The following is a 27,609-nucleotide window of genomic DNA, read 5'->3' on the forward strand; positions in this document are numbered from 1 at the left end:
CAGAGGTTTGGCCTCTTTGGAGCACTATTAGTTGTCTCATGTTTCTTGTAAAAGTGCTGATTGCTGGTCCTTTTTCGCAAATGATGCTGATTCGGCTTGTAATATGACCAGGCCTTGTAGCAGTGTTTTATTTTGTCCACCCCGTATCTAAGTATCCAATAAGAATGAGTACAAAAATGTGTTATCGTGGCTAAATGGACATCACATGACATCCACGAGACCTCTCTCTCTCTCTGATTAACGTCTCTTATCAGCATCCAGCTGGGCGGCAGCAGCGTGACTACTGTATCACAGAGTAAAGATTTGAACATTTCACATTCATCTGCTTCTTCTAGCTCATTTATTTTAATATGTTAAAATGCCACTGCAGATGTTTAGCGGAAACTGTCACCTCAGCAAATGCTTCATTAGAGGTCTCAACTCATTGAGTGCACGCCAGCACTCATACTGGCACAGTGGTGTTGGACTCTTGGGAATTTGTGTATGTGTGCATGTTACAAAGAGTGATGTATTTAGACTGACAAATTATTCCACTGACACCCTCGTCATCTTAGCAGTACTATGTGGACTAAAATGTCATTTTTCCACCGTGTTTCGTTTTGCTCTTCAGGCAAAATGTCCCATGGGTGTTTTCCACTGCCAGTCATATGGAAAATGCATTATTACAACGGGCTGTGTGTCTCTGTGAAAGCGGATGATTTATAGTCAAAACATTCAATCAGAATCATTCTCAATCTTCTTCAGTTTGCGGCGTATTTGTGTGCGTGTGTGTGTGTTAGTTAGCAAGTGGCGGCTAAATGCACCACAGAAAAGCACTGCATCATATAGAGAGGAGAATACTGCAAAGTCACTGCTGTTAAATCAATGCAATGCACTTTACTGATTACTGACATTGTATGAGTCATACATCTTAGTCCTAAAAATACTTGGCCCTGAAGTATATAACGATGGTTTGGCTCTTATATGTTCTTAAAGGGCTGTTTCCACATTGTCAGCGTCAAAATAATGGTGATCACACCTCTAACTAAGTCATTTGGTATGTTGTAACCGTGAGATTTCATTGGAAGAAAATGTGTGCAGGACAACAGCCAGGATTTTGGTCCGCCCCGAAAACATAGATAATAGTTACAGACAATTAATAATACACTGCTATGAATATGGTTTTTAAGTCTTTTATTATAAAACCAAAAGAGCCTGTACATTACGCATAGTATACTTGCCATTCTTGTATATAATACTATTCAATAAGACTTAAAATAATACTCTTATTGATACAGCTCTAAATAAATATCATAAATACATATAAGATTGAGCCAAACTCGCCCTGCCAATATTTATATTCACAGAATACAGTCCGCAGAGCAGGTCAGGGGAGGAAACACAGCTCTTGGTTTGGGGGCGTGCAAGAACAGGGGCTGAGCGTGGCAAGTACGTCAAGAAAGTAAATAACACTTTCCACCCTTTCAATTTGTAAGATCCTTAAATGTTCTCTGTTCCCCCTCCTGCAGTGAAGTGGTGGAGACTCTGATGCGTCTCCAGCTTAAAATTCATGAAAATACTCCCTGCCTTCCTGATAGAGAGTCCATGTGGACTGAACATCCCGCCACACCTCCTGGGTGGGCAATGGAGGAACATGAGCGGACACAGCTTCAACACTGGTTAACAGAGGCTACTAGCAGAGCTCCGCCGTGTCACGCCAAGGGAATGGAGACAGCGCCGTTTGCTCGACTGCGGCTTCGAGTGTTGACACTGGACTCCGTGAGCTCCTCGCCGTGTTCCTCCGACTTCTTATCTGCGATGTTGGCCAGGAAACGCAGCGTAACCGAGTCCCACTCCTCTGGCAGCAGCAGGAGCAAGAAGCCCAGGCAGATGATGCAGGTGGCTGCCAGACGCACCACACTGAAGATCACCTCATGTTTCAAAACATCTACGGCTACAGCAGGTGAAAGAAAGACAGGAACAAAAGAGGGAGCCGAAGTGCAGGACAGGGAAGGAGGGTGGGGGAGAAACAAAAACAAATTGAGATTAATTACATAAAGTAAGATAAACCACAGGACACCGCGGCTGTAGGGGATGAGTGTAGCAAATGCGCCTTGTAATCAGCACAAGAGATCCACTTTATCCCCTGTGTCTTTGCGGTCTGGAGTCCGGGGACACGTCTGTGTAACCCACTGACCTTCATACATACCATCATGGTTAACGAAAAGAACTTGTCTGAGCATTTAGTGTCGCCTTGGCAACCTGATCCTCCCTCAGCGAGAGAATAGTTGCAGGGTCTGTTTAGGCACATTGATGATTAGGTTTCCAGGACGAAAGCGGTCGACTTGCTGTGTAATCTGTTTGCTCCAGTGGCCCTAAGTGCTGACCTCTCAAGACAAAACCACAGTATGTGTGGCCATTTACTCTCATTTTCATAATCGTGTTCATTTCCGTCATAATAATCAAGAAATTATAATCAGGAAATTGGAGGTAAGACTTGAACCGCTTAAACAAAAGCCCTACCTGCATTGCCCGGCACACTCAGCAGTGTCCCTATGGAGATGAGAATGGGGTATGTGAGCACCACGCCAACATGGACCAAGATGTTGAACACTGTAAAAGACATGAAAGAGGTTGAAAACATGAAGTTACAATTTAATTATAGCTGAGACGATAAGTCAGTAAAGCAATGTTTCCACAACAGCAACATTTCCAGGGACTGGGATCCTTTGGAGGAACTCAGAGGGCAGTGCTTGATGAAACCCAGACATGCCTAAGTCATAACATTCCATAACATTGTTGTTATTTACACGCAAGAATGACGTATAAAAACCGTCCTCGCTTTCACATATGTCAGTGGACTAATTTGCCTAAGCCTGGCAGGTATTTACACTGAGATGGAAACGCAGACAACAACGGACTGAAGGAACCTTTAAGTTCCTTGAAAATCGTAGTTCCTGGGTCTAAAGGCTCCATCTAATCTGGGTGGAAACATGGCTGATATGGATCAACCAATCGACAAATCGGGCATAATTGGCAACAGTCTTGTAAATTAAGTTTATGTGCATGCAACCAAAGCCCACTCAAACGTGATTGCTCCATACTAGTCAGACTACAAATGGACTACAAATGGAAACCTGAACGCTTCCGATACCAAAATCTTGTCCCTTGATTAATGATTATGTAGAAGTTCAGTTAGCTACAGTACTAAAATGAGTTCACAATGCTTGGTTAAAGTAAACGATGGGTGAAACCATAATCCTCATTCTTCTTCAGGATGAGTACGCACTCTTACCCAGCCACAGTCCTGCCAGTCCACACAGGTATCCCCAGGGCAGTGAGGACAGTGAGCCCCAGTGCTCTACCCTGGTGAAGTAGAGGATGAGGGGTACACAGGAGATGAAGATGAGATTGAAGAAGCCCATGGTGGAAAGGAAGTGGGCCACCTCTCCAAGGTTGGCGCTGCCCAGAAACATCTTGAACAGCACCTGGATGTTGAGGAGACAATTGGGAGTTTCATCAGCGTCTGTACAAGTATTTACAGTCAGTGTAAAGGCAATCACACAAATGGTTCAACCTGCAACATGCTTGGTGGTCTAACCTTATAGAGGGCTGATGTTGAGGCCGAGCCCACAGCCAGAGCCACTCCCACAAAGGAATCACCATGAAAACCATCAGCATAAGCCATCATCACGATACCTGTGATGGCCATTATGGCTGCCACAATCTGCAAGTAATGATCCAGAACCATGAGTGACATCAATACTCTTCAAACAGTCATTAATTGTGTCATGATCGATGGTGGTGTTTTCATACAGACCCGAACACCCATGAAGCGGTCCTTGAGAACGATCCAAGACAAGAGAAAGACGAAGGCCTTGTGGCAGCAGTAGAGGGCAGAGACATCAGTGGCGGTCAGCTTCTTCAAGGCCAGCAGGTACAGGTAGTTGGTCAGTGTCCACAGGATTGAGAAGGGTGCTGTCCTCTTTACCAAGATCTTGAGAGTCATCCCATCCTCCCCAAAGAGCTTGCTGCACTCCCTGACAGAGAGAACAAAACATGCTAACTGTAACCCTTTTTTTATAAAATCCAGTCGGGCAGATATTGTTTATTGCTTTGTTGGCAGTTTACCTGAATTTCTGTATGGGGGTCTGCTTGTCCCGTGTGATAACCATGTGTCCAGAGTAGTAGATGGGGAAGAAGAGGATGTTCCAGTTGCTGCTGAACCAGGAGATGAAGAAGGGACAGGAGAACGACTGGAAAGTCAGCTTAACCACCTGAGTGGTCCCCACCCAGGAGGAGGAGACACACAGCACCATCAGCAGACCACCCAGCACCTTCAGAGCTGCGTTGGTACATGTCTGATAGGACTGGCTCTCTCCGCTGGTCTCGCTGCCTGGTGTCTCTGCATGAGACTCTGAACCGTCCTCTCCTGATGGGACACAATAGGAATAAAAGACAGTAAGAGAAAAGGCATTGCGGCATCTCTACATGCAGGCTCCATTCAGCATTTTCTGTATGTTTTGTAGTATAAGAGGATGTAGCTTGTGTCTCCCTGGCTGATGTCCAGCACATAAGCGTTTATTGATCAATCGCCCTCAGTGATCACTACCACCATTTGCATTTCTTGCTGTAAAGGCACTAATGCATGAGGCAAGACTTTGTTAAAAAATGTGTCAGGTTAGCATTGTGGCTGTGTGTGTCATAAATAGCTTTGTCGCCTCATGATGCAGCACGTACTGTACACCCATTGTAGTCAGGTGTGCACAGAAACCTGATGCCCAGAAAGCAAGAGTAAACCTAACCACATGACATTCCTCAAGAAAGTCATGTCAACCTTGGCAGCCACTGTTTTCACTGTTGGTACATTCCTGCTATGAAAATGTCGCCTTTGGGATGGATCAGAGCAGGAAAGTGAGAATTTTATGGGGTAACTGGGACAGATGTGAAATATTATCATCAGACAAATTCTGCAACGAAATTACATAAAGGTAGATAGATAGATAGATAGATAGATAGATAGATAGACTGACTGACTGACTGACTGCAGGAGTGAATGGCTTACAGACCTTAATGGTGCTGTGTAATATGTGAAGTGCTGTGTGTGTGAGCATTTTGTGAGAGCTCAGATCCGTTCTTTAACTTTCAACAGCGTGATCAATTTACACCGGGGCAGGAATAAAAGATGACATGTGCTGGATGTCGGCTGCCTGTGCTCTTTGCTTGCTCAGCACGTGAAGCTCTGCCATTCCCACCACGGCCACAGACACGAGAGCCCTGCAATGCAAGCACTGAAACTTGCACCCATAGTATCTCCCCTCTACAGTAGCAGGGCACCTCAGGGGTGCTTATTATTACATCTTACAGTATTTTTTGTTTGTTATCTGCAATGAGACCTCAGCAGGAAGTCAAGCAATGGAAGTACAAGTGGCAGTCGCTGACAGGTTTAATGAAAGTGGATTGTGCCCACATGTAAATAATCCAGTGTGTGGGGCACAAACTCTTAGATAAAGTAACACTGGTATCGTAGCGGTTTCATTTCTGTGTAAAGCATTTACACTGATGTGGTGCCACCTTGTATCATCTAAAGTGTCTGTGTTCAATCTGTTCTCTGGCCACAAAGGGAGGAAAATGACACTTTTCCAGGATACTTCTTTAATTCAGTAATGCACTAAACAGTCTTGCCAAACTCACTTGATAGATTGTATGAGATCATCGCTGGCACCTAATGAAAGTATTAAAAGTAAGTGATAGCAGTAACTGTTGTATGGGAGACAGAACGGTAAATATAAAGTCGCAGTCACATTAGTGCAGTGCTGAACAAAGCAGTCAGATTCTTTACTGAAGTAAAAGTACCAACACCTCAGGTAAAAGTCCTGCGTTTGAGAACTCAATTAAGTAAAAGTGCGGAAGTATTACCAGCTAAGTGTACTTGAAGTAAAGTAAAAGTATTCCCCAGAAAATGGGCCCCTGGGGCAGATATATTATCAGATTTTAAATTAGTACTGATGCATCAATGCATAAACAGCATTTAAGTTTTGTAACTGGTCATGTTGGAGCTTGTTTGAACATCCGATATTCAGCGTTTTTCAGATTATCAGAATTGGTGTTTTTTGTAGTTGTTTTTTGTGTGTTCTTTTGTTTTTGTCTGATATCAGATAAAATAAATTGATGTCTCTCTCTGTCTGTAATCACCATCTGTGATCTCATGTGTCCCGCCCACACTTAATTACACATCATGAGTAAAAGCCTTTCAACACTGACTAATTTGAATCTTAAAAGGAACTCACAACTAAAGTTATCAATTAAATATAGTGGAGTGAAAAAAATACAATATATGGCCCCAAAGTATACACAGTAGCAGAAAATGAAAATATAGTACAAGTACCTAAAAACTGGTCTTAAGTAATGTACAGTCACTCGTTCATCACTAGTTATTCTTAATTTTGACACTAAGATTTTAATTTTTAAAGCAAATATATATCAGTTCCCAATATTGGTCTCCTCGATTACTAATAGTCAGTATTATATCGGCCCTGAACAAAACAAATCAGTCCATCCCCACTTTATATACAGCAACTGTGTAAGTAAGGTGTGAGGCTGCCTCTAAAGGGTCTAAATATGATGTGAGGCGTCGATAAAAGTTTACTACAGACATTTGTATTCATACTATTGGCTTCTAAAAATCTGTATTTCATTGTAATTCTTTGGGTCTTGGACAGGTTTTTAAATAAAATATTATATGAGTATATGAGTAAATGTAATTAGTTACTCTCCACCGCTGCATCAGTGCAGCACTACACTTGTTCTGTCCACCACTGCAGAAGCAAATTTCCTCACTAACAGCACAGTGTTCATAGCAAAAGACCAAAAAAGCTTTCATCTATAATTGAGAAAACCTTTTGTAGTCTTTCCAAAAAAGTGTGAAACCGATGCTGCCGCTGCTGATGATGATGATAAAGTCAAACTCAGTTCTTTTTCAGTCCAGTTCGCTTCATTATAGACTGTGTGCGTCTATAACCTCAAAAAACCTCCCAGATAAAACCCTCAGATAAAAGGTTTCACCTTACAGTATTTCCCAGCTGGGAGCAGATCTGGTATGTGGTGAAAGCAAAATGTTCAACACTGCTACAGTTTCTTTTCTACCGGATCATCGAGGGATTTGGTCTAATTACATTCTGTCACAGCGAGGATTCTTAATCAACCTAATGAGCCTGGTGGTTGCTAACTGCAAAACTGAGATCTGAAATTTCTGCTAGAGAGAAGCCGCTCTTTTATTCTTTTTTCCCCTCTCTCTCCTCGCCCACCGAGCTAGGTGGTTCGTGTTTCGTGGCACTGACAAAACCTAAAGCTTTTTAGTGTTGGATACGGGCTCTTCTGTCCTGAGGTAAGAGCCACTACAGGCCGACCTGGTGCCAAGATGCAGTAATATTATAACTCTACTATTCCCCTGCCTCATAAAAGCAGCTTTCACAGCCAGAACTGTATTCTCATAACAGACAGTGATATTGCTGACTAATATATTGCTGCTAAAAAGTTGCAAATGAAACAATAATCCCTGATGTACTGTATAGACTGTCAGCACAGTGTTGCAGTGAATTACTCCACTATAGTAGAAGAATCACTATTTGAGGTTAATCTCAATCAATTTAGATTAAGTGTACTTGTTTGGAAAACTGCGCAAATCAGCAGTCTTAAAGTGATTAGACTTATTAGCTGAGCACCAGTCAGAAATCATTTGGTGCATGATTATGAGCCTAGGTTTCCCTTTCCAAAGGTTTGTGTAATTAAGATGTAATAGTGGTAACAAATGCCTTAACATTAAAATATATCCACATATAACTGCTTAAATTATGTGACTTAATCTGAAGTGTAGAAAAGCTACATACATGTATATTAACATGGAATAGTTGAGTCCATGGCTGGAAAAGGACGTATTTGAAAGCACGCCATTTCATTACAGAAATCACTGTACTGCATTCACTACTGGCACCCGTCAACAGAGCTTATCCACTCTGCGTGACGCAGTACGCCGCTCGAACCTCACATTTCAATCCATCCTGTGTTTTATCCCCCGCCACTGACGCTGCACGCCGGTGACATTGATGGATGGGCCCCTGCTCAATCCAATATGAAGCTCACAGCCACGTCTGCAGTGTTACGGGCAGGCTTACTGCAGGTCAAACAGCAGCCAGTATTTATCTAAATTAGGTCAGAAGACGTGGCACGGACAGGTCCTGGTGATACTCAGTTAGATGAAGGAAAGACAGGTGCGAAAACAACTACAACCACATCTCATGTCAACACATAAAGCCTCTTAACTCCGCCAGCTGGAAATGGAGATGATACAAACGTGTGTTTTTACACTATCTGGAGGAAAACTGTCAAAAAGTCCTTGTGAAAATAGTTAAATAGTTTCTGATTCTGAGGCTATAACACATGCAGCATAACCGTGACTGAAGTAGAACACATCACATCCACATCACACTATCTGTATTTCATGAATATCTGTACACTGTATATGGGAAATATTATGTTGACATCTTTTAAAAAATTATTTAAAAAGTGCTTCATAGTTTTGAGCAGGCAATTCGAGCTAATGCATATAAAACATAGTTATTAATATAAACTGGGCCTCTCTGATTCTCTCAGTTTACCTTCAGAGATGGGGCAGGTCAGGACCTGAGTGCTGTACGAGCTGAGAGGAGCTACACGGGCTGAGTGCTTCTTCATCCTCCACTGGCGGCACAACACACTGTCCTTCCCTGGGAAGTGTATGTGTGTGTGAGTGTGTAAGTGTGCCCGGGCTGCTGCTGTTGCACGCTCAGCAGCTCCTCCTGCTAGCTCCGTGCATCCTCACACTCCTGACTCCTCCGCTTCTTCTTGATTGCCCCCCCCCCACCCACCCCTCCTCCTCTTCCCAGATCTCTGTCAACTCTTCTGTCTTCTTCCGAGCACTCCGGTCCTGACTCTCCGTTCTTCTCCGGCCCGGCGCTCAGCTACTGGTGCTCTATCTCTGTCTGTCTGGATAGTGACACAGCTGAGTGGAGATAGCTCAGTGGAAGTGCAGTGAAGTGGAGACTCTACTGTTGCACTGTCATGCCGTGATCCAGCGCTGCCACTGTCTCCAAGGGAGACTGAGCTTCAAGTGTGTGTGGCATGGCGCAATCACTCCCCTCATCTCTTTCTAACCTCCCCCCACCTCCTCTTTTCTCTCTCTGTCTCTCTCGCTTTTCCCCTCCTCTTCTGTTGCTCCACAAATCAGCAGCTTTGTTTGGAAGGTAACCAAGCAGCCCGGGCTAATTATGCTGCGTTAGCTGCTGCCCCCTCCGTCTCTCCTTCCTCCTCCTCTCTCTTTTCTACCTGACCAGGCTCTTCTCACCCCTTCCTCTCTCTATATATACTCTTGTCCTCTGTCTTCCAGTGTCTTTCTCTCTCGTCTTGGCACACCTCGTGCTCTTCACTACTCCTTGAGAGCCGGAGCTCTCTCCTGTTGCTTTCACCACTGCGGCATTCATCAACTGAGCCTTGACAAAAGCGTAACCATCACAAAGATGTAACAGTCCTAAATGTAGATTCTGTTATCCAAGAGGCCATAAGAGGGCATCTGCCCACACTTACACCCCCATTACACATGCACGCACCACTGCTACCCAAATGATAACTCCATTTCCAAAGATGGCGTAAAGGAGACAGCAGTACAAACCAACTCAAACATTTTGAAGAAGTACCTGTGTTTAAATTGTTCTGTAACTGCATATTTGCAACTTTAAATCAAGAATGATCCCATGAATCTGAAGCAATATCTGAAGCAGAATTTGAGACGTTTGGACATGACTGGACTATTTCCTGTTTGAGACTTAATAGCATCACTCTTCTACATTTGATAGGGAAATAAGGTACTATTTATCACACCAAGCCCCCCTGATGGCTGGAAGTAAGAAGACTGAAGAAGACTCTGCTAGACTTGAAGCTCATCTAACAGTAGCTACAACTAGCAGCATTTGGATCACCTACAACATACTAAATCAATAACCTGACACCTGGACATGTGACGTTGCTGATGCGGGAGATATTTCCCTCATAAATGTACGCAAAATCAACAGCAGCAAATATTCCCCACCCATTCACTTCCACTCACTGCGAGCGTAGTGGCAAACAGAACATTCGCCCCTGGTGGTGAAGCATATCGGCATCTTGGCCTTCAACTTTGGTGTAATCGGAGCAGCAACCAATAGCAAAGACGTGTGTGGTCGAGCCCTCAAATGCACTTTAAACCAGCCAACTGAGTTCTGTGTCTCACATCCTGCACTGCCAACATTCAACACCCACAGGCGATGGTTATTTATTTATATTTTTTTATGGAGCTGTTATCTGTTAGTACCTGACGCTGTTGTTGTATTCCTCCAGTGAAAAAAAAAAATCCAGTCAAACAGTGATTATGAAGCATGAGTGAAACAGCTGGTGCCAATAAGCGAATGCAAACGCAGCTTCAGTGCTCTGCCTGAACAAATGCTATGCATCATTACTTCAGCTGTAAGCACTTTTCATCGGTGCTTCTTCACTTTTATTTAACATTTCTGCTCAGGACGTTGACTGTTAATGGGGTGTTTTAACATTAAATATTTATACTGCGATGGCTTTAATAATTTTAAAATACTTTTGCCAGCACTTTGGGACAGTTAAGAGAAACCATCTCATCAGCAAGCAGCGTGGACTGGAGGAGGGTCAGCCTGGGCCATGATGTGAGTCACACTCAGGTCGTGGTCAGGAGTTTCCATCTCAAGGAAAGCCCCCGGACCATTCATCTCGAGCTGTGGTTTATCTACCTGAGGGTTTAATGGACCTGAATACTGCTCAGGCCTCTACATCAACCACACATCAGTGTCTAGTGTATGCGGTCAGACACATGAGGCCTCGCAGCCTGTAATATGATCTTAAAATAACCTATGCTATGCTATGCTTACCCTTTCACTGGTAAAATCAATACTAGCCAAGCCAGGAACAGCAGCGCTATGACCTGAGAAAGAGAATGTAAACAAGCAGTCCAGTAAGTGCAATGGCTTCTGTCTGAGCTGGTTTTTTAAAGAATACTAAATGATGCTGTTTTGCAGTCGTGTTTGCTCTCATTATATCAGTATCTCCCGGAGCCCCTCCCTTCCTGTCTGTCTCTACTCTCCAAAGCTCATCAGCCAAAGTTCTGGCACTTGTACAGAGAGCATAGCAGATCAGAGTGCTTCTCTGTGCATTCTTCAGGCTGCGAGAGAAAGCACAGTTATCATTTGGCTGTTTGTTGTAATGGAAAAATATGCAGGGCCACGTTCCAGTAACACCATGGTAATGTATTTGATTCAATGTTGAGGAGACGATTTCAAAGAGCAACTCTGCGGTCGTTTTTTAGTACAAAATGCAGGCATAATTTATTTCCCATGGTCATTCATTGTGGCAGAGCGAGTGTTAATGCCAATGCTTGAAGTGATGTCGTGAGGCTTGATTAAAATGTTTGTGCATTAAGTTTGTGATGCAAGCATGGCTGAAACGCATGTTTGGTCAGGCGTAAGTAGGGGATGAGCCGGTGGGTATGGATCCCCTGAGACGAGGAGGGTTAAACTTAAAAATAGCTCTGCTGATGAGTGGAGCCAACAGCTAGACAGGGAGGGGACAGAAAAACGATCCAGTCAGCAGCACAGCCCAGGATGCTAATCGCTAGCAGATTAAGAGAAATACCTGGAGCATGGCAGGGCGCTACAGGAGGCCACAGTTCACTTACACATATTAGACCAAGCGCTTAAGGTGATTGATTGTTTGTTTCTCCACTGTGTGCCTTTAGATTTTTAGGCATTGTTAACCAAAGCTTAAAGGGACAGTTCACCCCAAAATACAAAAAACAACAGATATTTCCTCTTAAACTCGCAAAAGACAAGTTTTTTGCTTGAACTTATCATTCTGAAGTAAATAATGGCGAGATACAGAGAGATGACACCATCTGCATATAGACTGGCTACCTATAAATCTCACTTTTACTATGCTATTTGGTCTGCCACCGGGCTGGACTTGCGAACCAACCAAAAAAGGTAGAGGCATTGTTTTCCCAGGTTTTAGCAGGTTATCCCCAGGTACAAAAGAAACTGCAAGAGAAAAGAACCCCACTGATGGAGGAGGCAAAGGAGGCGTAGAAGGATGATACAAACTTTTCTGTTGTGTCAAAGTCTAGTCCCCTGTTGTTTTCCCTCACCACTGGGACTTGAGACGTTACCAAAGTGCAACCGTACGACGAAGGTCCGGTATGTGCATCGCTGTTACGTTCCGTTTGGGTATAAGGATATCTAATATATGCACAAATATGTATCTTTTAATCTGTGAACTGTCCCTTTAACATGTCACAATTTTTTTTGCCAGCTCCCAAATTCTTAAGTTTTGCAGCCCAACAGCATCATATCTAATACACTACGGGGTTATAACACTAAAATTCAATAACAGCACAAGCCACAGCTCTAAAATGACTCATAAAGTTGAATCAGTACCGCACTAAAACAGTTTCAACAAACACCAAACATTAGGACCTTATATAACCTAAATAGGTCAAACTATAAACAGGAAACTGAGTGTATATAACACAATGGTACTATTTCATCCCAGATCAAAGCACAAAATAGTACAGCATCCTCTCTTTACCTCCATAGCAACAGCGGGCCTCCTGTGTACTGACGCACTGAACCAATTCAGGCTCTTTTGTCATTTAGATTAATCAATGGTCCTCAGTTTATGGAGCATGCACCTTTGTCTTTTCGTCCATCTCTGCTGCTCATCACATCTCAGTGAGGACCAGGAGCAGAGAGGGAGGACAGGAGATGAGAGACCGAGGCATGAATGACATCCGCAGCTGATTTTCACTGAAGTGAGGACTGGGCAGACCATGAATCAAATGCTGACCGCTAGGTGTGTCGTTTCCACTCATTGGACCTCATATCATCAACTCAACTCAGCGTAGTTAGAACATTAGAAGATGAGGACACCTAGTGGTGAATGGAGAGCTTTACATGTGTACGTGCTGAACATTTTTCTACCAGCGGTGGAAGTGAATGGACTTCTGACAGGGACATTACTGGAAAGAACATGGCTGGATTAGTCCATTATGGACCTTCAGGGCAAAAACACCTTCTGTGTAATGGGATGCAGTATTTCCTCATAGGAGTTACAGAACTGTTGACCTGCACTACTGCCACTGCGCTGCTTATTGTTCATATTTTGTAGCACTGTATGTCATGTTACTAAACATTTTGGCTTGCCCGAGCTACTCATTGTGTATTTGTGTATGCACATACAAGTTTCCAGACTTTACTGTAAATAAAACTGTAAACTGCTTCATTATTTGCCTTGAGACTCTTTTGCTGCAATACTGCCTAACCGTGCTAATTTAAAGTTTTATTAAACACAACTTTATTTAGGAGTAAATCCACCGTGAGCACAATATAAACTAAAATAATTGAAGGGTACCTTCAGTATTTTTCAACCTGGACCCAATTCTCCCATGTTTTTGTGTCCAAGTGACTAATGGGGAGAACATTCTTTAAATTTGATCCAGCTGGCAGCCCACGAAACAGGCTGCAATGTAATCCCTGCACGTAATTGCACACCATCAAAGTCAATCATAAGCTATCAATATAAAATGCCTGTTTTTGCCACTGACAGGCTCCGATTGTTATTCTCAGTGTCCATCAACATTATGAGAAGGATACACCTTTCCATATAGAATAAGATCTTTTTGGTTTAACCAGAAACAGCTGCTCGTCATTTTAGTGTCACAAAAAGACACTAACAAAATAAGACTCGCCGAATCATCTTGGTTTGTCTTTCCACTTTTCCAACAACCACCAATTCTAGTTTGTTCAAAATGAACCCTTAATTTACAGAGCTAGATGTGAAAATATTGTTAAGAACATTTATTGCCAGAAGACTTACTTTGATACTTGAGTGTATCTAATATCAGATGCACCAAGTATTTTACTCGAGTACTATTTGTATGGGTTAGAGTTTCACTTTTACAAGTCATATTTTAATACAATATCTGTACTCTTACTCAAGTATGACCTCTGGAGACTTTATATAACACTGTGGGTAAGTTGTCATCCAGTGATTTGGAAGAAATAACACTTTAACTTCACTTTTTTAGCATCTCAAGGTCAATTTTGCTTCTGCAGACACCATGAGATGTGGTATGAAAATGTAGTAATTACACTTAGTACACACATTTACTGCCTGTCGTTTCACTAGAAGATGTAGAGGGTCACTGTGTTGTTGTTGTTGGATGTACAGACCACAAGATGGCAGTGTTAGGCTGCTGACAAGACTGTAAGTGCACTCAGCACGACGGAGAGGCCATTACAAACCTTTCACATGTTGTGCCCTTCCATTATGTCATATTATTTTTGGATTACAGAGATTTCCTCGGAGGAGGTAACATTCTTAGCTGTGAAGCGAATTGCTGTAACCAGCCAAAATATTTAGTCACCTGACACAACAACATATGACCAACAGCACAGTGGCATGAGTGCAGGTCAGCAGTTATGTAACGCCTGTGGAGAAATATTGCACCCATTACTTACAGGGTGTTTTTGCTCATTCCCAGGAGCATGTGAGACTAGCAGCACTCCAGGAGTTGCTCAGGCAAAGCTCATATCCCATTCAACGTTAGGCTGGTTATAAATAGCACTGAGAGAGCAGGCATGGGAACGGGGCAGTCCAAAATAAGTACATGCACGTACAGAAGGTCTGAGGCAGCGTTCGAGGAAGAAAGTGATAATTCACCTGATGTAAACACTGGATCTGAAACAACACGAATGAATCCAGAGACACATCGATTTTCTTTCTTTCCAGACTTTCTTTTCAGCCTTAAGTGCACTTAAAAAACACCCCATTGTGATAAATGCTTGTTTATCAAACTCCTCCGTCATTGTTTTCCTCTGAGTGCCTGTCTGTGCCGCTGTCTTGCTGTGATGCCAGCAGTGAACACCACAGGAACAGTGTTGAGCGGGACTGTCACTACAAGTACCTGTCATTCCTCCTGCACTGTACCTGTTTACCCAGCGGGGAGCGTGACTGCACTACACACTCTTCTAAACAGCCTTTTTTTAAATTGGCTTTTCCAAGCAAGGTGTGCAGCAAATGATTGTGGTGGTTTTATCGAGGAGGTGCTGAGGAAGCATTTACTGCACACACCATTGTTGTCTGCTACAGCAGGAGCCAAGAGGGGTTGCTTTTAGAAAATGTTGTCCTTTTTTTTCTGATTTAAAGTCAATTTCATCCCAGTTTTTATTGTTGTTCTATCCTCGCTTGTTTCGTTCATCTTCTTCCTTTCATATCTTATCACTGCATGTATTAGATCATAACCTACTATATATATTACAGCCTGGTCCATGTCACGAATGTAGTCCATAAGCCCCCTTAGAGGCATCTTCTAATTCAACGCAGATGGCAAGTGGCAATAATATACTGGCAGCAGAATATGACTAAATATATCATTACCCCAAAGGCCTGGCAGGACAAGCCCGCTGTTCTATTTACGCTCCTTTGTCTTACCCTTTATGGAAATTGATACCCAACAGATTGAGTGACTTGTGATTCTCAACCCAAGTTCACAATAAACGAAACAAAGTAAACAATTGCGTGACTGTGTTTCTGAGAGGAAATGAGGAGGACGGGCCGCGCACACGAGCAATTTGGTCGGAGCCACTTCACAGTGACAGCACCAGCAGCAGCATGTTTAATAGCTGTGCAAGCAGGAAATATGGTGACAAGTATGTTGCCCTGAGGAATACCTTCTGTTGACTCTGGCATGCACAAAAACCAGTTGATGGATGGATTGAAAAACACAGGGCTACAGATGGCATATTTTACCAGGGAAATGGGAAACGTCTCTCAAAATCGAATACCCTGTTTTCCGCTCGCACAAACACTGGCTGTTCCAGGCTTGGTATGGGTGCTCTTACAATCCACACCTGCTCCTTATACCTGAAATTACATCACAGATGACAGCCCATCTTTCATTTTCCTGTGCTACAGTCTGCAGCAGGCAATGAGATGGGACAGAGAGCGGCCTGTGTGCTGAGAACTGGGGCTAAACCTAAGAGCAATTTCCTTTATCGATTAATCTGCTAATTACATTCTTGACAAACTGCTTGGCGTTGTTAAATGTTTTGTTTTGTCCAACAGTCCACCACACCAAAGATATTCAGGGTACTGTCTTGTAAAACAACAAAAATCTACACCTATGAGAAGCTGAGACCATTGGATTTTTTTCTGGTATTATTGAGATTATGTTGACATTTACATTGTGGTTCTTGGCATTTAAGCATGAATAGAACAGATAAACACTCAAGCCATTTCATTAACCAATGAACCGCAATGAATCTGACAAAATCCAATGCACGAAATCCAAGTTTGATTTGTTTACACCTTTTAGAGGCCAAAATCTTCACTGTAGTGACTAAGCTAAAAGCGTAAATGCACACTCTGAAGTGGGTGCACGAGCTTGGTCGCGCACCAAAGGGTGTAAATAATGTCTTTTCAAATCAATTTGGGATGTTGGGGCTTGCGGAGAGATTTTTCAATTTGTTTTAATACGCTCTACAACAAGTCCCCATCTACTTCAGTTGTTTCGGAGAATGCTGCGAGAACACTGTTTTGCTGTGAAGCTCCAGAAATGTTTTGTCGACTTTGAAACTTCACCTTGACTCTCCACCGGCACGAGGGTGAGTAGATAATGACTGAATTTTCATTTTTGGGTGAACTTATCCTTTAAGCCTGAAATGAATCCTCTTAATTCGTGGGTGTATTTTGAACAGGCTGAGAAAGATGCACACATGAGGCGATATTCGAATTCTTAATTTGCTCAGTTATTACTTTCAGCGCCACAGCCAAACATCTTGTGTTGTTACACGATATCACCGTTGTTTCAAAGGCCCCGAACTGTTCAATCTCTTCTCAGTTCCAACTTTCAGGAGCCCCTTGTTAATCAGCCATTCTTCCACTTGATTGATCTGGACGTGTGGATATTTTCCCAAATGAAAGTGTGTGATTGCATTCACGCTTAATCTACTGCTACTGACACCCCTGATAAACAGGAGGCCGTTAATGAGAGACAGGCTCATTTCCCTTTCCTCAGCCTCTATCTAAAAATCCATTGAGGTGCTCTCAGCTCGTCTGAAGGAGCCTCAGCTGGAACCGCTCTTGATTGAATGAGGCCCCCATCTGCACATGCACACATTTCCCCGGAGACTTAAAACAAGTTGCGTCGGAGTAATGTGTAATGTCACCGAGGACAAACGCTGAGTAGTAGGTTTGGGGAGGAACGTCCTAACGCTGGCAGCACGTCTCTCTTCTAGACTTGTATTTTTATGTCATGAATTCGTAGCTGGGCTTTTATGTAACAGCCAGAAGGAGACGGGAGGGAGCTTGTGTGACAAGTCCAGTGCTTAGGGGTGAAGTGTAACAGCATCTGAAACACAACCTAGACAGCCATTTAGATCCTGCTCTGCACACCTTGCTTCATTACCATAAGGCCATTTGTAAAGCCAGTAATTGGCCTTGCACCAAGCGTTGCAATGGTTACTCTCTTCCCCTTTTATAATCCCACAGGCACTGACAATACTCAAACAGAACGGGAGGGCAAGGTTTTAAAAAGCATCCCCTTGAACAAAGTGCCTCATCAGCTCTCTCCTCCAATCCCAGCCATTGTCTCCGTGTCAGCAAAACTCAGAATATTGCTCCACCAATCAAAGCCACATCGACAAATGAGAATTAAAGAGGAGCTCAACGTACAGAAGCGCTGCTATATCTCCAGCATGTCAGGGGGGAGACGCAGCCGGCTGTGCTCACATGCCTCACAGAGAGAGCTGCTGTGTTTGTCTTTTGGGGAATTGATTGTTTTAATTAAACATTTGGAGTGTAAGTGAGTGTTTGCAGGAGTTCAACAACATGAGTGTTTGATGTGGACAACATGAGGCGACAGTTTAAACAATTAACTTTGAAATTGAATTGGAAAATGGCAGCATCAGTTGTGCATGACACTTTGCTGTGTAATTACAAGAGCCTGATGATGGAGTTGGATTTGTTCCCTCTCTCTCTCTCTCTCTCCCTCTCTCTCTCTCTCTCTCTCTCTGTCTCTCTCTCATGCTGTGTCTCAGAGATGGATGGGCTGGAGCATCACCCTGCGTCCATCTGATATTGGCAGTGATTGACATCACGCTGCTTCATAATAGCCTTAATTAAAACCCAATTAGTTGAGTTTGTAAGAGCGGATTTTTGCAACAGCCCTAATTAAAATCAGAACTAATTTGCAAGGACAGAGGAGGCGTGCATTGTTTCTTTCTCCACACACCACTGACTCTGCATCACCTGCATTTTTATTCTCTGTGGTAAAATAAAAAACATTCAGACACTTCTTTCTACCAGAATAAAATCCTGCTCTCTTTAACTGACGCGATCTCACACCTGGCAGAGACAGCCGTGAGACTGCCGCATCCCCCTCATGATCCCATCAGCATACTTTGTTTTCTTTTCACTCACTTCTATGACTGGAGTAGCCCGGGTTGTAGCCGTAGTAGCCTGTGATCCTCAGGATCCGGTCCTCGATGTCGTGCACCCCGTTGGCTGTCACTTTGGGGCTGCCGTCCATCAACGCTGCGCAGCTGCCACCGGCCGGCGTCGCCTTGCCCGGCAAGTGCGTGTTCTTCAGAGGCTCCAGACCGATGCAAGGCTGGTCTCCACTCTCCAAAACACTCTCGGTGTTAATCATTGTAGGTCCGAGCGGACAGAGATGAGAAGAGAGCGGGGATGAGCCCTGATCACCATGCGAGAGACCCTCCGGGCTGCAGCAACAATTAGCAACAAGACGAGGACATTCACATTCCTTCAGTGATGCTCCCGGACGCAGAGCAAGGTTATCAAACTCCAGGAGCCTGGCGGACATGAGACACTAGGGGGCGTGTCACTACTATCACATGGCCTGGGTTCAATTAGAGGAAGGGGCGGGGGGGTGTTTATACAACAAAAGTCTTCATGGCATTTCATGTTTTCCTTCTCTTAAGTATTCAGTAGAAATAAAGCTCCTGTGGTTTTTAATAACTTTGTGTCCTATAATCTCTCTGTAATATGCTCACTCTGTGTTGTGATACTCATGTGTGTTTATTGAGACTGCTCAGGGGTATGTGTAATCTGTTATGGTGGCAGTTGTACCACTGTGATGTTCCTGTCATACTTCTGGACTCTCACAGGTGATATTGAACATTAAAGGAAAAGTTCATCCAATGTCGATCATCCAATCAATTGATTGAATAATTTGTGATAATGTTGACATTTACATAGTGGATCTTGACATTTAAGCATCAGTAGAATAAGTAAACCTTTAGGCCATTTAAACCTTTGAAAATAACCAAAGAACAGCAATTAATTATGTCATTAACGGGTAAGTTCACCCAAAAATGAAGTAGCTTTGGACTTGTTTTAAAATGTTAAAGAAAAAAATAGCAAAAAATGGCTCCATACTGCTTCTCCGACACAATTCAAGTCTCCAGAGGCCCCGAGATCATGAATTGAATTGAAAATACTGATGCTGCGGCGCTGTTTTGCTTTGAAGCTCCAAAAATGTTTTTGGGTTACGAAACTCCGCCTGACTTTTGAAATGTTTTCCATTTAGGAGGTCTTTGGTATCACTGAGATATTCCTGTAATATTTTGAAGTGAGCGTTATTGATCTAAGAACAAGCTTTCTTGCCTCTCAATATCAATCACTGATAGAAAATCCAAATCTAAAATAGGCATGCACTTTGACAGCTATTGATAGAAATAAAAAGGACACAGAATAAATAAATATTACCTTTTAACTTCTCAGTTAACACACAGAAATATCTGAAACAGATTTTATTTTTAAGACACTATTTTCAGCTTCCATTCGCTGTCTCTTCTCTTCCTGGTCTCTGATACCTGTGGTTGTATCTAATGCCTCCTCTGACCCCACAGTGATGTCTCCATTTGTTGTTCTCCATAAAATATGAATGTGCTTCAGAGGGAAAACTGGTTCTGGTTTGTCCGACACTGCTTCAAAGCTATTGACTCCCCTTTGCACTTGAATGTGGACCATAAGTGTTTCAGCACTTTTCCTGTTTTCCTTTCAGTATAGTGCAATGGCTTCCAGATTATGAAGTTTGTGCACATTATTTTATGCCGTACTAAATAAAGTTTTTCTTATGACACTTATTGTGGCATGAATTTTATTCTAAAGTAAAACCCAGAACAATCTCTTTTCCTCTCTCCTCTCTTTTCCTTGGCCACAGGTTCTCGGTCTGGCTCTTGGAAGCTCCACTTGACTGGATCCCCCAGCTTGCAGATGCTGCACGAAAAAAAAAGAAAGGAAGAAGAAAATCTCAAAACTGGGCTCCAAATCCAATAACACAAGATGCAGTATTGCAGTGCCTCTCCGATACGCCTCTTTCCAAGTCCTCCACTCTCTGTGTGAAATCGATTCCCAGTGTGTGGAGAATTTGCGCCCCTGTTGGCATTGTTGTGCAGACACATGCTGCGGTTTATGATGCCCTTGGACGCCAGAAGTGCTTCCTCCCCCTCTCTTACTTACTGAACCAATCTCCACCTCATGTTCTTTTGTTTCAGTTTGTTTGTGCTCCAAAGCACTTATCTCACACATTCAGTTCAGGGACAGCTTTGTGGCTTCAACAATGAAATGCCAGTGCCCAGAAAGTTTCTCCACGCCTTTCTGGAGTCGCTAATTTATTATTGGACACTTTCTTACAAGCCTGTACAGCTACAGTCCAAAAAAAGTTTTCTTCAGTCGCCTACTTTTGTTGCTCTGTATAGTTTATGCAACACAAAATGTAAACATTAGAAGATTATGCCTTGGTTGCTGTCTGTCTTTCATGTCAAAGGTACTCGCCTGAGTTATTATTTTTGTATCAGCTGCTAATGCATTCAAGATGAATTCAGCTCAAAGGGAAAATTGCTTTCCGGCAGCAGCGGGCTCATTAACAGTCTTTGCAGCCATAACCCACATTAAGGAAACAGTTCACGCATGAGCGGTGACAATGCAAGTTCTGGCTTTTTAGATCTTAAATGCACAGTCCTGGAGTGTGTGTGAAAGTGTCATCATCCTCAAGTGATCTCCATAGAAATCACTCAGTCCTCGGAGCGATGTCTTAAAAGCTTTCATGAAAGGCAGATTCGTGTATCTTCTTTAATATCGTCTCTAATTGTCCCCCTGCCATGATGATGGAATGAGGCTGACTTCAATCTCAGACAACATGATTAGCATTCAGAGCATCCCTGGACACGAATCACTTTCCTCACCTTCCCCTGCTCTACCCTCCTCTATTTCAGCAGGAGAACTCCAGCCTGAAACTCCAATTATCATGTGCATTGGATCCTTAAATCTTTCCCATTATTTGCCTTACACATGGTGTGACAAGAGACTTCACTGTTACATTACAGTGGTGCCAGAGTATTGCTTCTGTTTTAAGCTTCGGGTCCCGATTTTGGTGTATTTTCGGAGATTAAAGAGGCACTTTAATAATACAAACTCAGAAATATTTATTTTTTCCATAACTGAATAAACAAGCTGTTCTCGGAGGAAAATAAGGTCCCCAGAACACTGTTTGAAGCACAGAAGGTGGCAGGGTCCGCCAAATATAAACAAAGTAAAACAATGTGAAAAAACTGCATAATGCACCTTTAATTAATGATAGTTTGGCCATAATTGTCCCAACTCTAATAGCTCATTGAATCCTCTCCTCGGTGCTCGTGGTGTAGGCATTCAACCAGAAAACATAATCCTTTGCCTAAGTGGAATAAAAGGACACACTGAGGAGACAATATGTCCCATGTGACTCCATCCCAGGCCAACCCCAGCGCACCAGCACCCCCCACAGAGGCTCGACAAGTCACCTTAGAGATCAGTGACCGACTCCCCAGCCACTTGCTGTATAAATATTCAATGTGCACTAAAGATAACCTGGCTCGTGCAGCGGGGAGAGAGAAAGAGGGATGTTGGGCAGAACAAGGGGTTTGTCATTTGAATATAGTGAGCTCAACTGTGGCAGCCGCGTGGCATGTTGGCCTGCAAAGGTCATGTTTGAAAGCTTATTAAATATTTCATAACTTTGATCAGCTTGTCTCACGGGTAATGTATGGCTTTAATTAGAGGGAGAGAAGTGAATAGTAAACTGAACAGAATAATTTATGCTATCGGTGCAGATTTACAGGATGAATAATCACATTTTTAGGCAAAGTATACCAGAGGAACATTGTCTTCCTGCAGCAGACTCTCCCTTGCACAACAACAGTGCATGCTGCTGATTTCACTCTCTCTCTCTCTCGCTCTATCCATTGTGGCTGCGCGCTAGATAAAATATCATAATGTCCTTTGAAGCCTTACATGACCTTTCTTTGTTGTCTCCATGCGAAGAAACCTGCTTATGAAGTCTCGCAGAGCACTGAACGGCCTCTAGGGTTTCCTCTCCGTCTCCCTCCAGCAACAAAAGTTGATCTGCCTCGAGGAGGTAATTGGCGAATGAGTCTGCTTGCACTCTTTTGAGCATGACAGTCCGCACATAAATAAAATATACAATGACCAGACTGCATTTTTTAAAAATAGACGACCCACAGAGCCTTGCCACTGTCCTGCCAATTCCACCCCTGCTGTGTTTCATGCCTGTTTTGACATACTTTTAGTGGAAGACAGTTACACTCTGTATGTACACGCTACGCTAAGTTCACAAGTTGCCACTGTCACTGTGCTGCACATCAGGCCCAGCAGGCAATTAGCCTGCATATCACATAACTATGACATGTAAACAAAAGTGTTATGCACATGAAATTTTCATAAGCAACCGACTAGGTATCCACTTTTCTGAAGGTCAGCGTCTCCACATGTGGCCTTGCATTGTAAAGCATGAACACAAGATTTAATGCTGCCTGACAGGTGACGCTGGAGACGTCACAGAAGTCATCAGCAGAATGTCTTAAACATATGGCCTGTACACGAGAAGGCACTTAGCCTTTGACCTCATGCTATATGGTTAAAGAACAATCAATATACCAATCTGAATTGCTGGATGTTGGAGTTAGGCTCTCCATCTCTTAATGAGGAGGCTGTCGAGGAGGGAGTGTATAGAATATGGTATGAGCTTTTGAATATTATACAGTTTCTCTGCTCTCAGTGACACATGTATATTTCTAAGCCTCATGCACATGTGCATCATATTTCCATTCCTCTCCGTGATATCTACAGTATACATCTGTCATCCCCTCTGCTCTCATTTTATAAAAGTGGACAAAGGCTGTGTTCCTCTGGGGTGAAGTTTAACTTGATCTCACCTGCTGAATCTGGGAGGCAATGCTGGAGATTTATGGCCTCTGGAGGTAACAAAGTTAAATCCCTCTGCGTAGCTTTTCTGCATGCTTCAACCCTCCTCACTGCAGTCAGGATGATGGATTAGGCCACTCGTGTGAGGGGGGGCTGAGGAGCAAAGGGTGGACGACAACAGCAGGACAGGGCATTTAGTCTGATTGACCAGTCGGGATTGTTGGTAATGCTCGTCCATTTTGGCTGAGGGCATGTCTCCCTTCTCTCCTGCTCTGAATTTAGATTATTTCAGGATATTTATTACAGTAGATGCTGCGCAATGGATTGCATCCAAATATATTTTATTTGAATTGCAGCATTTGGGTGTTGCAGAAACATGACTGTTCATAGAGAAACATGTTGAGCTGTTTTGAGATACAATTAAGAATCTGGTACCAGGCTCGAATAGCAAGGGGTGTTAAGTCTAAATGTGTTATTGATGGTGAATGAATAATTTATCTTTAGTCGATTTCTAATAAGCCATTAATCAGAAGAACAACATTTGGGTTGCTAGGTTGTTAAAAATTCATTTAATCTCTCACTTATAATAATGCATCTTTTAATAAACCATTAAATCTGCAGTTATGAATGTTAATGAATCATTAATAAAGAGTTTTTAATCCTTTCTGCATTTAGTAATGACAAACTTTGATGTGTAAAGTTTCACTAAATGAGATAATGAGATTAATGCTAATGTCAATGTCAGTGTTAACATGCACATTCACGTTCACCAAATAAGTTTAGCACATTAGCATGCTAACCTTTGCTAATCACCAACATAAAGTCCAGTTGAGGCTGACGGTAATGTTATCAGTTTGCAGGTATTTGGTCATAAACCAAAGCAGGGCTGTCACCATATTTTGACTGCATGATTATCGTGGCCAAACAAATTCACGAAAATGTTATTAGTGCGATATCTATATAAATTTGAAAAAAAAAAATGCTAGCAATCGAATCTATCTTCAACTTTGTTGACTGTGTGTTTTGTCTCTTTTTCTAGGAAATAAATTGCCCTCAAAGTATTGGGAGGTGGAGAGAGTCTATAGCAATAACTTCTAAAGAAGTGTACAAAAAGGACAAATACACTCACTGTAAACAAAAATACACTTACTAGTGAAAAAAGGTAAACAGATGAACAAAAGATGCACATGCCTTACATCTTCGCTGGATTATTCACGCTATATTATCATATATGTCTTATTAAAAAGATATCAATATTTAATTTTTTAACATCATGATTATCGTGAATATCGTAATATTGCAAAACCCTGAAACCAAATTATTGGATGTTGTGACCTGATGATGATGCTATAGAGGACCATGAGATCACCAACGTTTTAACAGTCCCGAAGAGACTGAGCTTTATCGCTGTTCCTCCAAAAGTTATTGAGATATTTCCGTCTATACCAAAGTGGTGAAGTGACCTACCAGCCTACTTAGATAATTGCCATCCATAGGATCATGCTGCTAACGTGGCTAAAAGAAAAGAGCACCAATCACATTTGATTGTAAAGAAGTTTCTCTCTTCTGCTCCACGGGCAGTTTAACGGTCCCATCGTACCCTCAGCCAAGAGCTACTCCCCCCCCAGCTCATTAAGTACGATCTAATACTGGAGTGTCAATTCTTGGAGTCAAGCTCGTTGAACCCTGATGAGATACTGATGATGGGAATTCAAGGTCGAGATGGGTATTGACTGGGAGATCTATTAAGGGATTTGGAAATTCTCCACAGAGCCCGCTGTACCAGCCGCTGTCATTTATCCTTTAATGAAGAATGGTGTCGGAGGCTGCCATTGTGCTAGATTTGTCTCCAGTGGCTGTTGCCCTGGGAGAGGCGGTGGGGACGCGCAGCTAAGCACCCGGCCCAGTGGGTCAGAACCGGCATCGCTCTAAATCATCATCTCCTGGTAGTTCGAGCCATAACCCACTTTCATTCAGTGAACTCTTGTTCTTAATGGTTTCGCACACACACAAAGAGCCACTGATCAAGGGAGCAAGTGTTGTCAAGAAGTACCAGTCAGCATAAACTGTCTATAGCAGTGTTCTTCCATCCAGGCCTCAGCAGAGTTTACGGACAAGCTCATCATTTGAATCAGGTGTGATGAGGCAGGGAAACATCTAGCTTTGTAACTTCCTGGATTCCCAGCTGTTTACCTGACAACCTCACAGCAACAAAAAGCTTTAATGGTGCTCATAGGTGGATTTTACTACCATTTGCAGAGTCAGGCTAGCTGTTTCCATCTGCTTCCAGCACAGACTGTATAAAACATGGATGTAGTCTTCGTGACCTCGCCCATAAGTTCTGAAGTGTGCGGTGGCTCCAGCTGTTGCTGTTGTTGGCAGAGTCTGACTCCGCTTAATAGCAAGCTAATCCAAAAATGGGCAAAGAGGTGTAGTGTAGTGGAGCTGAGACGAGCCAACTAAAGCCAGGTTGCTGACAGCTAGCTAGACAGGTAGCAGCAAGCTGTCACTCAAAGCGCCATGCCCTTATAATTATTAATAATATTAAGCCTTAACATAATTTTAAGGAGCGAGTTACATGAAAATTCACCCCCTCGACAGTTGTCATTAACAAGGAAATTAGCTATTGAGACCAAAACATTCTCTTTTGAACCAGCCTGTAAGCTTTTTATTGCTGTATTATAGTTGGGCCTTTTAAAATGGGCTAAGCCCTTTATGTGTACGGGGATTACTTATGGAGTGAGCCTCAATTTGCTTGATTAAATTTAGGGTCCAAGTTAGTATCAGGTAGTATAGTATATGTTCCACCAACACTGAACATGCTGCACATTTAGAGTGCCTTTGCGTGAAGCTCCTCTTGAGGTGTAGCACTGGTTGACCATCACTAACCCACATGTACCAGTGAGCAGAAGAGAAGCTTACTGACGAGTCAGAAAAATAAAACATCTTATTTTGTTGTTGTCATTGTCTTCATAGTAAGTGCTGAAATACTTACTACAAAGTGTTAATGTCAGACAATTAATATTGTGCAAATACAGCGATTCTGAACAAAGCTAGTCTCTAATTCAAGCTTTTCACTTTCAGTTCAACACAAACGCTTCAATCCAACATTAAAAATTGAGTGGTCTCTGAGTGAATGCAGCCATTACATTAGCATGCGTCATCTCATTAACTTTAATGAATAATAGCTTGTACGGTTTCTCACGCTGCTGAATCTCAAGCTCTGAAGTGTTTGCAACTGTTTTTGATTTAATTTTTTCTATCACTGTATGACACAGATTCTAATGTGTGTCCTTTCTTGTATGTACTAAAACACTCTATAAGTGCCTTCTTATACTGAAAGACTATGGAGTCATAGCACATCATTATCACTGTCCAGGAACTGGTGCTTAAATTCATATTATATTTATGATGTCTTGCTAATGCAAATATGATGCAACGTCAGCAGAAAAAAGCTTTTGTTGCATTCAAATGTTACCAAAATTGGTAGCTACAGCTGACTGTAATAAGTATATTGACATGATTTTTTAGATCCCATTTCTTAAATGTGTGTCTTGTTCCTTCAGTGCGCCACATGGATAAGACAGGTGTGCATCTGGTTCCCTGGAACAATCTCTTATACACGTCCTGGCTCCATTGTGTAAGCATAATGGTTGGTGCTTTATTTATCTCCCCTTCCTATTACAGAATATTATGTTGTCTACCATCATGTTACAGCTGTTACCAGAGTGCCACCCTCTGGCCAACCTGCTAACCACACACACATAGGACCATTCCCATTCCCACAGGCACTGAAATAAGGCTGCAGAGTTTGCACACACATTAAGATGAGATATTAGGTTTTATGAATATGTTTGACTTGACTGTACTCGTCTTGTTATGGTTTCGTGTGTTTTGCACTTATTTTAGACCGGAAATATTTTTAATGATGTCGAGATTCTCAGCTGGGAGCTGCATATTACAGAAGGACCATCAAAAGATAACTCTGCCAGTTTGTCTGATGTTTCTCTTAACTGCATTCATTTGCACTAATCACATATATATGAATTATTAAATCCAAAGCTCAGTTATGTATGTAATATTAATGCAATATTCACAGACGTGGATGTTTTAATGTTTGAGTTTTGATTTGTCTTTTAGATTACATTTTGTCGTGTGTTTACTCCGGACGTCTTCTGTGTTTTTAATGTCAGGAAATCAGCTGCCTCTAGAGGGACACAAGAGTCATTTTACTGCCCACAATTAGAGCTGTTGGCTGAA

The 27,609-nt window shown here is 42.6% G+C and overlaps 1 protein-coding gene across 2 annotated transcripts; it reads right to left on the bottom strand.

Moving 5' to 3' along the window:
- Nucleotides 1–1,158: 1,158 nt before the first annotated feature.
- slc35f4 (solute carrier family 35 member F4) lies at nt 1,159–18,933 on the bottom strand. 2 transcript variants are annotated; one of them, XM_084380976.1, is made up of 7 exons: nt 18,547–18,933; nt 4,111–4,411; nt 3,800–4,019; nt 3,581–3,706; nt 3,275–3,467; nt 2,503–2,592; nt 1,159–1,933 (listed from the first exon to the last, which is right to left on the bottom strand). In XM_084380976.1, exons 1-7 carry the CDS (start codon nt 18,773–18,775, stop codon nt 1,692–1,694), a joined length of 1,401 nt encoding a protein of 466 aa, XP_084237102.1. In that variant the 5' UTR covers nt 18,776–18,933; the 3' UTR covers nt 1,159–1,691. The 2 variants fall into 2 exon arrangements, with proteins under 2 accessions (XP_084237102.1, XP_084237103.1); XM_084380977.1 differs by lacking the exon at nt 18,547–18,933 and adding an exon at nt 8,637–8,840.
- Nucleotides 18,934–27,609: the final 8,676 nt, after the last annotated feature.

This window comes from Pagrus pagrus (assembly GCF_965226575.1).
Source record: "Pagrus pagrus genome assembly, chromosome: 18".
Taxonomy (NCBI): Eukaryota; Metazoa; Chordata; class Actinopteri; order Spariformes; family Sparidae; genus Pagrus; species Pagrus pagrus.

What these genes read in the sequence shown, in the direction of transcription:
- slc35f4 (XM_084380976.1), bottom strand. Translation starts at nt 18,775, where the DNA reads ATGATTAACACCGAGAGTGTTTTGGAGAGTGGAGACCAGCCTTGCATC. An exon ending in ACCCCCATACAGAAATTCAG is followed by an intron (nt 4,020 to 4,110) that starts GTAAACTGCCAA and finishes TCTCTCTGTCAG; the next exon opens with GGAGTGCAGCAAGCTCTTTG. An exon ending in ACCGCTTCATGGGTGTTCGG is followed by an intron (nt 3,707 to 3,799) that starts GTCTGTATGAAA and finishes CATTACTTGCAG; the next exon opens with ATTGTGGCAGCCATAATGGC.